We start from the raw sequence: 18,201 nt of genomic DNA on the forward strand, positions 1-18,201 counted from the left end.
TAACCCACTCCTGGAGACATTGTTCTGCTGTGTTTAGCATATCAAAAATTTTCTTTTTAAATTTGGATTTTTTTCTGCAGTGTGTCCAACTCTGGGATTTACAGCACTGTGTTAAACCATGCAAGACCCAAAAGGCAGAACTGGCTACCAACACAAGAAAATAACCAGGCTATTTCATTACCCAAGGCAACTAAAGCACCGGCTTCAACAGAAACAGCATAAAGAGTGAAAAGTCAGTCTGCTGCTTCAGGTTAGTTTAGGGTCAGTCTAATGCATGGGGGTTTTCAGCATTTTATTGCTGCATCTCTCCTAAGAAGAAAAATCCTCTTCTTCCCTCTCACACCCTGTGCTTACTAATCAAAAGGGTTCACGCTGGAGTTAGGACTTTACAGATTAAACTCCATTGGTTTAAGTAACATAGGGAAGGTCGGTTGAGTCCAATATTTTAACCTGACAGTACCCTTATATATAAGAGCATTATGATTATTGTTCAAGTGCTCTTTCCTTAGTTGAAGCACGGAGGGTAGTGAGGTTTTTAAGTAAACCCCCATGCTTGTAGGAGTGCTTTACAGTAAGGTTCAGAATGCTACTCAGGAGTTAATCTCAATCTGAATGAGAGGAAAACTCATGCAGAATTTGGCCATCATGTACCGTAACGTGATCCATTCACGTGGAAGCCTCAGATTCCTATCCAGGTCACTTTGGAGAAGTTTATTAAGTTTACAGCAAGCATCAGATAAAGTGACTGTGTCCACACGGATTAACAGAGAGAAAAAAGGAAGTAGCAGTGTCACAAGATTACAGTTCCCTGCTTTGAAAAGAAACCTTTCCCATTTACCTTAACGTTCAGGTAGCAGCAAGAGACCATTTCTTTGTTGACTACTTGTCACTAACAAAAAGCCAGCTCCCTGGGCAAGCCAAATGGCTGGTAGGAGAGCCCATTTGATATATTTAAGTACAGTAACTCCACAGCCTAGAACCATTCCAGTTTTACACTGAACCATAGGTTTAAAAGAAGGGAAAAAAAGGCAACCTGTATGTTCAGAAACCTTTGAGCTGAGGATAGAAACAAAGTGAGAGAAGCTGAAACTACGCATCTTGTAAACGTCTGTCTACAGCCAAACTAGTTCCATATGTAACAAATGATCCGATGACAGCATTTGTTGGGCAACATAGTTCAAAAATACAGTCATTAAAGAATTAAGTTCCTTGATACAAAGAAGTGTCGATATTGTACTAGAGATGTACCATTGTTGTTTGAAAGGCGTCCAAGTTGATTCACTAGCAGGTATTGAAGTTTTCTTTTACATGTCTACTGGCTCATAGCAGCTTATGCCTACAATCTGAGGATGTGGGTAAAGTTATGGCTCTAAGAAGACAGTCTAAAAATCGACAGAAGCAAAAAGGCATCTGAAAAACAATGTACATTTAAATGGCTCAACATCTTTACAGTATTTACTGTAACCACACTCCTAAATCACTCACCGCAGGGAAAGCTGATAAATAAAGAATGCTTGGTATGAGGCCTTTCAGAGTTTCAGAGGCTGGGGAGATTCTGTAGGGTCTTCCCAGTATCACACCATGCACTATGGGCTAAGCATTGGGAAGGGGACCTGACCTATGTAACAAGTTCATTGTGTTCAGTCCAAACTGAGTCACCGTTGCGAAGAACTCACAGGTTTTCTTCAACTGAGAACAAACAAGAGACCGGACAGAGGCGATGCGGTGAGCAGGACATTAAAGGGAAATAGACTGGGTTTTGTCTTAGATAGTACAGCATTCAAATACAAGAACAATTTGGTACAGAGGACTTCAGTATGTTTCATCTTTCACTCCTAGGTCAAAGATGAAGGAAGATACTTCTACTCACTGGGCCTAGGAGAGTTCATCTAAAACCTACTGTCCATTTGTCATGACTGTTTATTCCTGGAAAGAATTGTCCATGGTTGTCATCTTAAAAAGTTTGTAGTGTTAGAATCTCTTTTAAATCCCTTCAGTCTAATGCAGGCCAGGATGGAATATAGAACCTTTGTAAGGAACCTTCTAAGAGACGTTCCATCCATAAGGACAACTTGCTTAATTTGTTCTTAACTTGTTTGGATCCTGGACTGCAGGAGGATTTTCCTCGGGCTTCTCCTGTGTGTAGCAAGGGGTCATAATCCTCACAGGACCCCATGGTTCCCCCTTCATCCCCTGATCTGTGAGGCTTGAAGAGGCAGAAGTATTTCTTGTGGCCATTTAGAGCTAGGACGTAACCGGTGTAGTCGCGCTCCAGGAAATGTTTATCGTATTGATTTGGAATGGGGGCAGCATCCTGGGCAAATTCTAACAAATACTCCAGCCATTCTCTATGCTTATCGAGACTCAGGAAGGAGAAATGAAGACAGCTGCTCCTGCAGAAGAAGTGAGAGGGAGACAATTTAGACTGTGTTCCAATTCAGACCAGACACCACACAGGAAACATCAAAGTTAGAAACTGAAGGAGGGTTGGAGTAATTTATTTTTTGCGCACACTATTTTGACTGACTTACAGCCCTGGAAAGTGAGGCCCTGTATTTGTCTGAACACAGGCACAGCATAAGTGGCAGTAGATAGACCTGGAGGGGAGAGTTCAGGCTCCATGGCCCATCCAGTCCTTGGCCTCTCCGCTGAGATCACCAGTTGCACTAGTGGCAGAGCGGAGGACATCCATCCATTACAAAGGGGACTGAGCCCACCAACCCATTTAATGCTGGCTATCAAACGGCTACCCATTTAAGCCCTCTCACAGGTGCAAGCACCCACATGAAGCTGAAGATGTTCTTGGGAGCAAGCATACACGTGACGAAGCAATGCAACAATACACACCCCAAGCCTATTCACTGCAGAACACTACACAGACCATTAAGACCATAGCAGAAGCCCAACGAGGAACTCCGTACATACCCTGTGAATGTGTAGACTTCCAGGGCAAACTTCTGAAGCAGGCTGGTTTTGGTGGGGTTGGAAAGGATCAGAACCACATTCATGTGACCTGGCCTCAGGCGCACCAGATTACTAGTATAGGTAACATCTGTTAGCTCAGTCACTTCAACAAAGCCCTTTTTGGGAATCCTGCTGGGCAGAGAGAATGACTCAAGTGAAAAAGGAGCAAAGGACAGTAAATGCTAAAGGTTAAGGATTAGATGCTGTTTGGCAAATCATTGTCTTTTCTCCTTCATCACTCCACAAAGCATTTGTCTAGGGGCAAACACATGGGTTTCTAAGTGGCTGTATGGCGGGAGAAGGATAGCTTTTAAATGTAGGAGACGGAGAAAGTTGGGTGGATGGAAAGAAGTTGGCTGTATAGCCACTAGTCTGTTGCTAGTTCAAAGAACTTAGCAGTGGCTCCCTTGTATGATGGGTTTCAGTCACAGCTCAGGTAACAGCTACTTTCCAGTTCTCTACCTCGAAGGGACTTTTGGTCCCAAATATTCAATTTGTTGCTTTCCACGGATTGGCCGATAGCTGTGCCCATTCAACCATGCACGCTTTATATCAGCTACACCAAACTGACCCATGCGCTGCTGTTCACATGCTGCCTTTCAGTCACACCAGCTCCATTACTTCCCAACTACCTACCCACTACCCTTCCCCAACCTGCCCTCTCTGCCTGGGGGAAAGGCAGTAGGAGCAAGACTGTGCCCCACCAAGCCTCTTGAGCAGGAAAGTGGAGGTGCAGAGAAGGCCTGACTAGTGCTGGAAGGAGTTAGCAGGAGAAACCTGTTCTCTTTGCTGAAGGCCGTGTCATTCTTTTCATTGGGTTCTTCTTTCTGGGGGAGAGGAGAGTCTCTCTCGTCGCTCGAGTCACTGCAAAGGAGCATTTTAAAATAGGGTAAGTTTCAACTGAGATGCTGAAATCTGGTCTGTAAGGCTCCAACAGATGGTCTGGTAGGTACTCACCTGAAAGCCTGAACGATAACAGTGCCAAAGAGAATGAAGAGGGCTGAGAAGATCAGGGACAGAAGTGGCATCATTTCCCGCCTAAGAGAGAAGGTTTGCAGTTAATTCCGAGTTCCTACAGTCAACCTCTGCCTCAGGTTTTCAGCTTCCTTCCACCCCAGATAATAGCATATAATTTTCCTTGAACTGATTGTCTCCTGGTTGAAGGGCTTTAATGGAAGCTCTCTCATCATTCCTATCTCCTAATGAAAAGCCAGGAGACAAACAGAAGAATGTTTTTAAAATACCCTAAATGCTAATGAAAACCAGCACAGCAAGACAGCCAAGCCAGGACTATTGCCAAGAGGAGCAGTGTGTTTTCAGTAGCACAAAATCCAGGGGCAGACCTCAGCTTCACAGCTCAACCAGCTACCCAGGAGATGAGGCAGAAGTCAAGCTTCACTGTCCCACAGTTCCTCTCCTCTCTCCAAGAGAAGATATATATGCCTCCTTCTGTCCCTGTCAGATACCTCCATATCTTGATACGCTTTTGAATTTATCCTCAGGCAAGACAGAGGGCTATTACATCTATACAAAAAATAAGAGCTATATTGATATTTTAAATGGGATTCCATACCAGTTATTATGAAATACGCTATCCCAGACGTCTGAGACATACTCTATTGCAGAGTAGAGCCATCGGAGAAAGAACACCTGTAAAGATACAACAGGTCAGTGAGAAGGTGGCTGCTCTTCCTCCACGTGTGAAGAAACACATCAACTATGTCACTATCCCCTCTGCACCCCTTGTCCAAACCAGCTCAACTACCTCAGAGAACAGGGGCTGCCCCCTGAAGCTGATGAGTACAGTGAAAGAGTCTTGCCTCTCCAATACTCAAACCTCTAGGCACAATTCCCATCACTGACCACAGCAGTGCAGTCTTAGAGTTAACTAGAACCAACTAACATAGGTTTGTTATGTCTCTGCAAAGCTGAGAATACTTACAGGAGCAAGTTCATCATTCAAGTCTGGCAGGACAGTGTCTGAAGAGAGAAGACCAGGGTCTGTTCTTAACTGAGCCAGAAGATCCAAAAGCATGAAGTTATCCTCTTCGCTGCCCTTCCAGGCATCTTCCAAGATTTTATAGACCACTCTTCCTACATTATTGCGCCTTTCCAAGATGGCCACCTGGACAAATCAACATCACCACAAGCTTCAGGGAACAAGATACCAACTCGGAAGAGAGACTTGATGTGTCAAATGAGAATTCAGCACGAGGATCCAGATTAAAAACAGCTATTTCAGTTAATCTCTCTCAACACCCATGTCAAAGAGTGGGCACAACAGCGGGATGGGAACAAGTATTAAAATACGCCACATGTTCCATAATACCCAACAGGAATAGAGATGAACAGCACGTGTTCTCTAAACCCCAGCTCCTGTTCTTTGGAAGCGTAACACTTATTTTGCATAGTGTTTTCCCTACACACTGCATTCCACATCACATTAGAGTTAGCCAGAAGGACAGTAATTAAGAAGCATAGGCAAGGAGGAAAAAGAGGGATGTTTTCTCAGCAGAGATGTGAAATAAAACAGTGGATTTGGTGGTGAGACATAGGAAGGTCATTCCAAATAGGAGGAGCTGCAGAGGACAAAGCTCTCACATGAAGACTGGAGTGACAGAGTGAAATGACAGAACGGAACAGTGCTAAATAAGTAGGAGTAGTTTGGGAAGGAGTAGAGAGAGACAAGGTCCATCCATGAGACTGGCAGGAGCAAGTTCATCGAGGGGTTTAACATCAAAGAGGACAATTTTGAACTGGACAGTGAAATGAACAGAGCCAGTGGAATCATGAGAATGGAAGATGATGAGGTTACACTTTGTACATGTCAGAAGGCAGGCAGTCGTGTTCTGCACATGCTTGAGTCTAGAGGGCTGAGATCAGGACAGATCAAAAAGAAGAGAATTGCAATACACAAGACAATGAAGATCTGACCTGAAGCAGAGCATACCACCATACAATACAAGAGGATTTGTCAGAAGTAGAAGGCCTGATCCTGCCCATAACATGCTCCCATAATATTTCGAAGAAGCAGCAGCAATGTTCTCTCCCCCCGCAACATTTTTGAGTTTGGGGTAAAAAAGTGTAAAGTTCAGAGAAAGAGAGAATGAATTACAGATTAGGCAGAAGGAAAATGTGACACTCACAGCAGATTTCCCCCAATATTTCTCATCATCCATCAGCAAGGCATGGGCAAAGTCTCGCTGACGGTCGTTGTAGATATGCACAAACCTCACGGTGTCTTTCGTGTTTGCCAGAGCAAAGGCCACAAATGCCTCATAGGTCCTAGCAAACTTGTCACCCTCGCCAGTAAGTAAAACCACACAGTACCTAGACAACACAATGAAATGGAGGATTCACAGCAGGCCTGGAGACACAAAGGAATAACAAACCCAGCCTGCCAGCTAGAACGGACCCTGACGAGCCAGAGAGACACTTCATCGTGTCTATCTTCTTATACACTCTATTGCTCAATGTTCCTATCTCAGTCCTTCCCATCTTCTATGTTCCTGTCCCCACAGAGTTACTGCAAGGTATTCTATTCCATAATACAAGAATAAGGGATAGTGAACAGAACTGAAAAGTGGCACGTTTGAAACTGATAAAAGGAAGCTCTTTCACACACACAATTAGCTTCTGGGACTCATTGCCACGGGACAGAGGCCAAGATCTTAGCAGGATTCAAAAATAGATTAGACATTTAGATGTGTAAGAAGAACATCCAAAGTTCCAATACTAAATATAGAGAGACCCCCCCTCAACACTTCTGAAGGCATATAGACCTAATCTTGAATTATTAGGAGTGTGGAGGAAACTCCCCTGGGGGCAGGTTGTCCCATCACTGCCACTGAAGGGGCTTCTTGGACATCCCTGTGCAGCATTTGGCACTGGCCACTGATGGTGACAGGATACTGGACTACATGAACCACTGCTCTGATCCCGTCTAGCAATTTCTATTCTTCCAATGACCCCCTTTATGGACCCCCCCAGACAGTTAAACGAGAGGTCGCCTGTAAGCAGCCACCAGGAGTAGCTGTGCATGAGGATAGGAGGATCTCCATTGCAGCAAGCCTTACTTCCGCTGACGGTGAGACTTCTTCACAGGACACAGCTCATGAAACAGTTTTTGGTTGGTGAGCCTGGCTGCCAGAAGGAACTTGTTCTGGGAAAGGAAGTCATCAATGAGCTGCTTTTTCATCTCTCGTGCCTAGAAAGGACAAAGCAAACAGAAGATCAGCATTCTTCAGCTAAACCAGAAGGATATTCAGCTCTCAAGGAACATGAATGCTCTAGTGTTAAAGGGTCACCATGATGAAGGTCAACAAGATGTTTTACACAATGGACGAGATGTTTGGGAGATTGGAAGCATGGCCACTCATGACTGCCCCTGGAGAAGGAGAATTAAACAGCTGTTGGAGCTGAGGGGAAAAAAAAAAAAATCAAAAAAATCAGAGCATCCAGTAATATTAAAATCCCAACTGTCAGAAAGCGCAACAGTGACCGAAGGCTTCTGATGACCCAGCATTTTACTGGGGTGTACCTGCACAAGAACAAAGGTTTGGGCATATCCCATATGCAGCCTTTCACTATTAATTCACTTTCTCTGTGAAACCTCTAAGTCTCATGGACAGTCTGTTTAAGGAATTCCTCAGAGCCAAGGGTTCTTCCAAGGAGACTAACGATATCTGACAAAGCTGAATTAATTAAGAGCTGCCCACTCTCTGTACAGTCACTGCTCCACTGAAACCCAAAAACCTGCCCTCCTCCCATCAGCTTAGCTACAAAACTATGTTCCAGTGAAAACCAAAACTATCACCAGTTATCCTCCAAGTTAAGATCCTTGTTGAAACCTACAGAGCTCCCTCGCTCCCTGACATTCGTTCAAGACATCCTTCTGAAGCTCGAATTTCTGCTCCCATCCAACCCAGAGTTGGTTTGAAATGCTCCACTGACCGACTTCTGATGTAAGAAACAGGCCAGAAAAGCAGCTACTATATTTTTTACTTAAAACCCAGACAGACAGACAAAGACGCAGACCACGAAGTGATACCTGAATAACATCGGCAGGCTTATCAACGTGTTCCTTGAAGATCATCATGGTGGGGGTGTAGACATTGATGTTATATTGTCTGGACAACTCTTCAGTCCCTCTGAGTCCAACATACACGTATCCAAAGGACAAATAATCTCTGTACGCAAAAGCAGTGAGCTAGAGGGAAACAGAGGTCCAGTGCATGTTTACATTGCAGATCACGCTTTGATTCTTCCCCAGTACAGCTTATGGTGATTATTTCCCCATAGCCTCCGCAGCACTGTTAAGTCTACAACACTCACCATTGTAACAGCCAAATGACACGCAACGTCAGCCCATTCCCTTTACTAGGCTTATTACACAGTTAGCTTCTTCCTCATGACAGAGGAAGGTTGGCGGGATCCATAGCTTTATTTTACAATTTAACATTCTGTATCTTGCCAGATGTTTCTTTAGCAACTCATCGTCCTCAAACAAACTAGATGCGGTGCCCAAATGGCCCGGATCATTAACTATTTGTGGTGGGAAAGGAATGATGACTTCTCCCCTTGCCCCCAACCCCACCCACGCCCTTACTCCCACTAGAGATCTGTCTATGGCAAGAAAAGTAAGTTCTACTCATATTCAGATGTTTAAAATAGTTAGCAGAAGCAGGTCACCTGACCATGCAGTCTCCAAATAACACACATGAAATTGCTGGGTGTTCAGGGTGGATAATGCTACTTAGAAGAACCATCCAGCCTGTGCCTACACCGAGATCCCATTCTCTGCTAAGACAGGTGGATTTACAAAGCTATCCAAATGCCAGAGATAACACACAAACACAAGTACATTACCTTGTATAACAATGGCACTACTGGCATATGATCAAACAGAAGGACATGGGGTTTATTTTCTTTCTTCCAGTTTGACAGGAATCGGACATAATTTTTATCTGTAATCTTAAATGTAAAACAGACAGTTAGTTTCAACCTCAATACATTCAGAAAACTAAAGTTCAATAAGGTTAAATGGCTGCATTAGAATTGGGTCCTAAAAAGATGCCAAAATGTCATGGGTTTTTGTTTTTTTTTGGTAAAGGACAATTGTGCCCATACATCTTTTCACGCTAAGGCGATTTTTGCAAAACCAGGATTTTTACACTAACCGTTCTCTCTGCTTTTGCTGATCTTTCCTGACTTGATGTCATAAATTCTCAGTGGCATCACAATCATTTCCACAGCAACTAACTGGTGGTCATTACTGAGGATTATGACTTCAGATGGGGAATAAGCAAAAAGGGCAGAGTAGAAGTCAAACAATATGTTTATTTTAAAATGTCTCTAGTGATAAAAAAAACTCTGTCTTCCAAAAGGACTTAGTGCGCTCAACTCCCATTTAAAGGCCTGATTTAAAGCCTGCTGAAGTCAACAGAATGATACCCTATTCACTTCAGTAGGCTTTATGTCAGGCCTAAATATCAGCAGGAGTTGAGAATACAGAAAATCTTGCAAGAGGTACTTATCATTTTGCAGAAGTGGGCAAGGGGAGGGGAAGAGACATACAGTGATAGTCTCTAATGTCACGTCCACACCGGAGCACCGTTTTGGAACCTGGACATGGCTATCCTCCAAGCAGAGTTCAAACACGAATCCTTAATATAGTTGTGACTATCTCTGGTGTAGTCCCAGACAGTGTCAAATTGGCACCCGTGTGGTTACGAGCCCTAAAGTGAGCCACGTGTACGATCAAATGCTTACCATGAAGCACTGCAGTTAACCCTGAAGGACGGGCGTTATGGTAAGTGGGGTATCATCAGTGAGGGGGAGTGTCCTGCTGCCAGCTCTGGCACCTATCTCACCATGCACAGGGAACGATGGAGAAAAATTCCATCTTGTGCGTGAATGTAGTGTTTCCTTCAAAACTGCCTCCAGCATTCATAGCTATAACGACTTCACTCATCCAAACCGCCATTCTCCCTTGATTAAGGCCATTGCAAATAGCTTCAGAAACTTCTGACACCCCCAAGACAAAGGTCACATCAGAGACTGACTCCTTCAGATGATGTGTCAGAGACAACAAAAAGATCCAAGTGCTTAGCACACACTACTACTTACCAGAATCTGAACACGCTGATCTCCCTGTCACGTACCTTCTCGATGAGGTTCCCTGGAAGAAGGCTCTCCACAAACTGCCGCAGGTTTTCTCGAATGACCGCATTGTGGAAGAAGGCTATTTTCCCATTAATGAGTCCCAGAATGGAGGGTGTGCTGTGTGCTCCCAGGTGATGTGCGAGGCGTCTCTCATATCCAGCATGGACAACTCCAATTCCCACTCCTGAAAAAGGAGGGCAATCCGAAAAGAGGGTTACCTTGACATGGTGGGTGAATGACCCAAACTCCCCTAAAGGGAATCAGCACTAAGGTGGCTTCTGTTACCAAGCACACCGAGAGGATTAGTTATTCAGCTGGTACTACATAGTGTTGCCCTTTTTCACATTCCATGGAGAGTTGTATTACTCTGCTCTCAGGAAGAAGTAACAATGGCACCATCTCCTCCTTACTCTTCTGCCTACTCTTCTTCTCTCTTCAGCATGTTAAAACCCCAAGGAAAAAATCACATTAAATATACAGTGCAGCAACTTCTGGTCCTTGCACTCTTATTTTGGATTCTGTGTTCTCTGTGACCGACTATCTCTGGTTATGTAGATGACCCATAAGGGGGACAGGAATTTTCATCCTGAGCAAGAATATTGTAAGTACTTAACTGGAATACAAGTGTATATATTGCCAGTGTTCCCTGATTTTTATTTTGGGTGCCAACATTTTCTCCCATCCTCCTGTGTCCTGCAGGATAGTGGCCTTGACTCTGGTCAAGTATGGGCTGGCTCACAGCCCCCTCTGGACTCCAGATTGCATCTCAGTACCATTCCTGGTATATATCAAAGGGCAATGTAATGTTTATATTGCAGGCCAGAACATAGTAGTCCCTGACCATGCAACACTCCTTGGTGCTATTTAGAGTGATGCAGGCACTAGGAATGGTTTAATCATACTGCAGCAGAAAAGGAGACAATCACTGAATTTAGAGATGGAAGAGACTCCCCAGACTGCATCCAGTCCATCCTCTGCCAGGGAAGGATTTCCTAATGCCTTGTCTCGTCAAGTTGCAGCTATCTCCAAGGATGGGGCTTTCACCAGCTCCCTTCAGAGACTGACCCAGCCCTACAGATCTAAAGTGTTTCCTCATGTTTTAAACCTCAATTTTTCCTGTCTCAGTTTCATTGATGAGGACTGGTGTTGAAAAGAAAGAGAGCAATGCCCCTCCACTTACACTGGAAAACAACAGAAATAAAGCTATTCACACCACACTGATAAACCACAAAGGAACTCCGTGGCTGAATTCACATTCAAACACAACCCCCAAAAGTTGAAGTCAGTTGCTGTGGCCTAGGATGGAAAGCTTTGAGAAAGCCTCTTTCTGAAAACACGTTGCATCTTGAGTTTTTAAAATTTGCTTCTCTTACCCAGCACCTCTAGCTCCTGAACAACCTCCTTCCACACAGGCTCAATGTGGATACAGCTGAAGCACCAGTCCGAGGTTATTTTAATGAGGTAGGGCTTTTTGAAACTGTCCGGTACAATCTCGTTCACGTAGTGCGAAAAATGCAGCAAGTACTTCTCATCGGAGGAGTCTCGTCGCTCCGAGTTAAAGGGGAAGTGGAAAAAGGATTCATCAAAGTAAAAGCTTTCGTGGAAGTGATGGAACTGGCGGTGCTGCTGCTGCTGAGGGTACCCCTGGTTCTCACCCACGTCTCCGTAACGATCAAAGTTTGATCTCTTTTCCTCATTGGAGAGGATCTGTCAATCACAGAGTTAAGAAGGGTTGAAAAGAAACAAAACCTGGCTCATGTTGAGAGGGAACTGGAAGGATGACAATTCCCCTTCTTAAAATGATTGAATAGCCATAAGGAGCAGACACACTGGGAAGAGGACACAGATGCTGAAACTAGGGCTGCAGCACCCCCTGACTTGGAGTGGTTTTCATTATATACAGGGTTTCCAGTTTAGTTCAATGGCTCTCAGCACCCCCACTATAAAAAAAATTGTTCCAGCACCCCTGGAAGAAGAATTTTTTTTGCTGAATGTCTACCCAGTTGAGCTCCAAGAAAGGGAACTGTCATGTCTTTTCCAGGGGCTGGTTTTTGTCAAGAAAACCCAGACAAAGATTTCACCACCCTACTCTTCCATACACAGAGCTGAGAAATTGTTCCATGTAGATATAACTAGAAAATAGTAAAGGCTACTTGTAAAGGATGAACAGCAATTTCCAGGCTCTAACATACATCCTGAAAGCAGCACAAAGTTACCAAACAGTGTTGAATACCTCATAGGCCTTGCTAATTTGTATAAACTTATCTTCTGCTCCTGGGTCCTTGTTTTTGTCAGGGTGCCTACAATGCAAAAAATAAAGAAAATGGATTTTGTCCTTTAGAAAGCATCAGCAATTTATCACAGGGAGTCACAGCAAGCCACAAGTGTTTTCAGCTTCAATTTAATACTCATACTAAGCGGGATACATAGACATTAATGCCATTTATTGGTATCCACTTCTTAATCCACCTGATGCAGATTTATGGCAAAAGTCTATTTCTCCTACCCAGGCTGAACCACATAAAGAATTTCAACAGGATTTGAGTGGTGTATGTAAAAGCATTTCCTCGGTTTTGAATTTTATTTCATAAATAAATGGTCCAAGTGAAGCTAAAAAGTTGATTTAGCAGTAGGCAGTAAATTCCTTCAGCAACAATCCTACCAATTTCAAAGATGCACGCTTTAGCCGCTGCTCTCTATATATTAGGCAGAGCAGCTACTTGGTACATCTGCAATTCTATTCTGCATGTTAATAGTTTTTCATGATAGCATTAGACCACAACCTTAATGCCTAGGTTCTATGAGACCCCAGAAGCTATCAGATTCTGTAGTTCAGATAACCATGTTTTTCCAGATGCTTTACATCAGCTCTTCTCTTCAGTGTATGAAACAGGTCTTAATCTATGGTCATAATTTGGTTTAGCTTAATTCACTTCCTCTTTTAGGAATCTTGAAAATTTGGCTTAAAAAAAGCTCAATGACTAGAAGTTGGCCGTGATCAATTTTTTATATATATAATAATAGATTTACTCAGTTGAGCTACTGGATGTGAGGAGCACACGTAAACTGTTAGAGAAATTAACTAGTGACTGTGATCCTGTTGCAATTCCTACAACAACCCTAAAGATATAGTACAGAAGTTATTAAAAGACATTTGTTTCTTAAATGTCTGCCCTTGTTGACTCTTCCAATATGGTATATTTTGTAATGTACAAGATGGAGAGGGGAAAAAGTTTCATATTAGATCCTCCAGAGTCTGATATCCAGAGAATTGGATGAACCGGAAGTTCGTACCATCAGAAAATATTACAGCATGTGCAGTGTGTACAAACAGCTAAAATTTAGGGCCAGATCCTGCCGTTCTTATTGTCAACCTGTGAATAAAAACGAGGAGTCTGGTGGCACCTTGAAGACAAACAGATTTATTTGGGCACAAGCTTTCGTGGGTAAAAAACCCACTTCTTTATTCACCCATGAAAGCTTATGCCCAAAGAAATCCGTTAGTCTTTAAGGTGCCACCAGACTCCTTGTAGTTTTTGTGGATACAGACTAACATGACTATCCCTCTGATACTTAGTACCTGTGAACAGTCCCACTGAAGTCGACAGGTCATTTGTGTGAGTACGTGATGTGGGATCAAGACTCTCATCACATACACAGAACATAGTGTATAACCAGCCTTTTACTTAGAATACACATGCAAACAAGATAGCTAAACATTATAGGTCCAATTCTACAAACCTCTTCTTGAGTAGTACTTACTCACAAAAGAAGAGCCACTGAATTCAATGGGACTACTCATGAAAATAAGTACTTCTCACTTTCAGGCTGCATAATTGGGCCCTTTATTAGGAAACAGTGTTCCTTCTCTCTCTCTTTTTTTTTTTTTTTTAAAAAAGGTTTCTCCCTGACCAGCAGATACATTTACTTAAGAAGAGTGGGCCAGCTCCTCAGCTGAAATATATCAGTGTAGTTCTATTGTGGATTTAAGTTGATTTATACCAGCTGAAGTTCTGGCTCGCTATTCAGAATATGGTTTTATTCAACATGGTAAGAGCAAGTATGGGAAAATGGTTATTGTACAATTTTGAATGGCTTTGTTTTTATTTTGTAGATGATGGTTTCTCTCACAAATATTTGGTGCATTGGTGAAAATAGCCGACTCTACCTTGTAGAAACCATTTAATATACAACATATTTTAATCCACCTACCATTCCCGGGCGAGCTTCTTATAAGCCTTTTTAATGTCAGCCTGGCTGGATGTCCTGCTAACCCCAAGGATTCTGTATGGGTCAAAATCCACTGCAGACAAAATTTGCAGGACCAAGACCAGAACCAGGACCACAACCAACGAGATGCTTAACTTTTTCAGTTCCATTTCTCTTCCTTTAGGCAACCTGGACAGGAGAGTTTCCATATGCATAAGACAGAAGTACAAAACTAGGGATTGGTGCAAAATCCAGGAATCCCTATATTTAGTCCTGGACCACTGGCAAAAGATCTGAAAAACCAAAGGCCCCATCTCTTTCAAACAACCAGGACTAGCATTCATGTCTTATACTACTAAAAAGGTAAGATTTGGTAGAGAGTCTGTTCCAGCCCTTGCATTTCATGAAATATCACATCGTTCTAGTTATCATCATTTTGCTTCACCTGCAGTTCAACATTTTAGTAGCTTCTATCTTGAGAATTCTAGAGCAAGAGACCTGTGCTTTACACCTACTAGCAGTTCGCTACCAGTTTTCAGATATTAAAAAAGCAATAAACTGTAGCTGATTCTGCCATTCCATCATCTATTCATTTATCAAGACGAGCAGATACTTAAGGGACCAGTACAATTTTCAAAATCCTAGTACTAGACTAGCAATCAGAAACCAAAGAACTCTGATGGCTGACAGTTACATGAGACCATGTTAGCTGAAGGGACAATGCCACCCTGAACTCTAGTCAGTTCCAAAAAAGTGAGCTAGAATATTTTCAGCTACTACATCTGCCCCTCAGCCCCCACTGTTGTGTTGTTAAAACTGTATTTTCCTATTTTCCAAAAATTGTTTCTCTCTCCTGTTCACGTATAAGATCCACAGAATCACCTCCTTCAACTAAATGCACAATGACAACAAGTTGACTACTTAAAATACTGCCAACCACACAATTCAATAAAATGAAAGAATACAAAAAAACATTTTTAATAATCTGACACAGTTACCTTGAGCACTACTTGCCATAGTTAAGTGAAACCATTTCTTACAGCTGGGGTGAGATTTCTAAACAGATAATGTAAATAAATTTATTCACAGATGTTATTTATAACAGATTAGTAATAGGGGAGGAGATTTTTTTGTAATCCAGTTTTTCCACTGTTTACGCTCTTCGTTTAGATTCTGCATAGTTCACAGCTTGGGCAATGGAAATCAATGCAGTCAGTTTTGCCATCAGGTTCTTAGAGCTGCAAGTCTTGGTCTCCAGCCACTCTCTGGCAGGGGGCGTTTATTTGTTTAAAGAGAAATCCTAGCACTGGACATTTAAAAGTTAAAAACAACCCTCAAAAAAATCTCAAGAAATATGTCTCAGGTTTTATAAAACCGTATTGTTATGACCTGTCAATGTGGGGGCAGGTGCGATCGGACCGAGCAGCCCTTTCAGCCACAGCTGCTGACAACTCGGGCTACCCCGGGCAGGGGGAAGGGAAAGGAGCCAAGGGACCCGGAAGAGGGCACCCCAGCCGTCTCGGCACCCCCTGACACTGGGGGAAGGGAGTGCCCAGAGCTTCCCAACGCTGCTCCCCAGCAGGGCCCCGCCAGCACCCCCCGCTGCCCGCATCCCCGCAGCTGCCCCACGCTTTACCCCAGGTCGCCTCCCACCAGGCAGCTCTGGGCTCACCCCACCGCTAACTAAATCTGTTAGTCTTTAAGGTGCCACTGGACTCCTTGTTGTTTTTTGGATACAGACTAACACGGCTGTCCCCTGATATAAGTCACTTAGGTTATGTATACACTACCGTGGTAAGTCAACCTAACTTACACAACTCTAGCTACGTGAATAACGTAGCTGGAGTCGACGTAGCTTAGGTCGACTTACTGTGGTGTCTATACTGTGCTGGGTCGACGGGAGACACTCTCCGATCGACTTACCCATCGAGTATTGTGTTAGACTGTACAGTGCCTAGCACAGTGGGGTCCTTGACCATGACTAGGGCTCCTAAGCGCTGTGTTGGTGGTAATAATAGAAAACTATCGTAGGACTTCGATGAAAGTGTGATGCAATATAAAGATCTTGGTACCTGACACTTTGCCACTTTCTTCTTTTACCACTTCTTGGTACCTGACACTAACTCAGTGAAGTTATATTGTAAAAGGGTGGCATTTAATGGAACTTGATTGAACTGGGAGCTCAACTATAGTAGCCTGACAGCAACAGCCCCACAAAGCCTTTCAACTAGAAGTGAATGTTCGGTGAGATGAGAAGATGCTTGGGAGCATTTCAACAGTATACATCTTATGTGTCTGTTCTAACACCTTTGTCGTTCAGCTGATCTTCTTTCACTTCTCGTTTCAGAGACTGTCTGCTCGAGTTGCAGCTAATGTGCGCCACTTAAGCCTCTGGGGTGAAAATATTCTAGTCCCAAAGAGTCTGAAACTAGACAAGATGATTGGCTGGCTTCTCCACCAATCTGCTGCCACTTTACTGATGGATGGGCTGGTGGACAGAGCAGGGTAGAAACTAAGATGAAGACGTGCTTCTTGGCAAATCTGGAGTACGAAGATCTTTGGGAGGCAGCATTTTTACTGCTCTCTTGGAGAAACCATTCTGCCTGAAGGGTACAATTCTGTGTGTGGCCCTGCAGTAGATAAATGGCATTTACTAAAAGCACTTGGGAATCTGTCTAATACTTCTGTCTCTCTGGAAGCCTAAAATACTTTAAGGAAAAATATCTGCGGGCCTGGTGTATGTGTTAATGTAAGAGGTTGAGTTTACCTACAGAAAGAATTAGTATACAGAGGGTTGTTGTCTTCCCTGTAGAGAAAACAACATTGAATTGTTATGAGATTTGGTATGATTTGGAAAGTGTTTGAAGGCTATCTGGTCAGCTTCATTCACACCAAGAATTTAGATTTACTGCTTGAAGCAAATTCCTGTACAAAAGGGTTTATGCACTGAGGGAAGTATAACACAGCTGCTCTTTACAGAAGAGCATTACAGTTGCACTTTTGTGAATCATACTGATTTTCTGTTCGAACTATAAAGGAAGTTGAACTGATGGAACAAAATGAAATCTTTGTTTTCTTAAATTTGAAACCAGCATCATTCTTATTAAAATAATATTCCTCTGAGGCCATAGATACATTTTATAAAATGACAGCCAAGAGCATCATGATTGAGCTGTTTATCTGTGAGGAGTTCTGTCAGGAGCTGTGGGGTAGGTTATAAAATGCACAGCCAAAGTACTTATCTAATTATATGTAAAATGCCATAGAGGCACTCAATACAGAACAAGTAATTTCTGTTTTCTGATTGATTTGCTATAACAACATTTTTATCCCTTTGAGGGCTCTCCTCAACTCTAATATCCAAATCTGAATTTCACAAGCCAGGCTTGCAGTGTTAGAAGGTTCCCTGCATGAGCTGAACTGGAATACCAAATCCAGATATCCCCAGGCTTTTGAGAAGTTTGGATTCAGATCTTGATCTGAACTAAGCAACTGAGTCACATCTCTGATCACAGCAGGTCAGTACTTGGACCATTGAGATAGTCATGTGGCCTTTTAGACTGTGTAGATCTAGTTCTTCTAACCAGATCTAAAATTCCTTCCAGGGACATGCTACTATTTCAGTGTGCCAGTCTCAGAGAGAATTGCATCATGGTTGAAAGAGTGGTGAAAAGAGGTCATGAGGTTAACGGCTCTTTCGGTAGTTATGCTTGACTATGTTCCTTATTATATATACCTGGTTTTCTGTTTCCCTACTAGGGCTTATTCTGTGGTTGTAAGGAAAACACTAATTTTTAACCAGCAGCAAGTGTTGTAGTGAAAATATCATGAGACTTTATAGCTGCGTATTGTGGGTGTTTGCAA

The 18,201-nt window shown here is 43.0% G+C and overlaps 1 protein-coding gene across 2 annotated transcripts; it reads right to left on the bottom strand.

Moving 5' to 3' along the window:
• Positions 1–690: 690 nt before the first annotated feature.
• LOC140900017 (dnaJ homolog subfamily C member 16-like) lies at positions 691–15,915 on the bottom strand. 2 transcript variants are annotated; one of them, XM_073316495.1, is made up of 15 exons: positions 15,336–15,915; positions 14,341–14,526; positions 12,362–12,428; positions 11,502–11,835; positions 10,128–10,312; positions 8,833–8,937; positions 8,015–8,173; positions 7,041–7,171; positions 6,111–6,294; positions 4,907–5,089; positions 4,538–4,614; positions 3,922–4,002; positions 3,742–3,828; positions 2,926–3,096; positions 691–2,393 (listed from the first exon to the last, which is right to left on the bottom strand). In XM_073316495.1, the coding sequence occupies exons 2-15, from the start codon at positions 14,505–14,507 to the stop codon at positions 1,994–1,996; spliced, it is 2,331 nt and encodes a 776-aa protein (XP_073172596.1). In that variant the 5' UTR covers positions 14,508–14,526; positions 15,336–15,915; the 3' UTR covers positions 691–1,993. The 2 variants fall into 2 exon arrangements, with proteins under 2 accessions (XP_073172596.1, XP_073172595.1); XM_073316494.1 differs by lacking the exon at positions 15,336–15,915 and having other exon boundaries at positions 14,341–15,133.
• Positions 15,916–18,201: the final 2,286 nt, after the last annotated feature.

This window comes from Lepidochelys kempii, chromosome 18 (genome assembly GCF_965140265.1).
Source record: "Lepidochelys kempii isolate rLepKem1 chromosome 18, rLepKem1.hap2, whole genome shotgun sequence".
In the NCBI taxonomy this organism is placed as follows: domain Eukaryota; kingdom Metazoa; phylum Chordata; order Testudines; family Cheloniidae; genus Lepidochelys; species Lepidochelys kempii.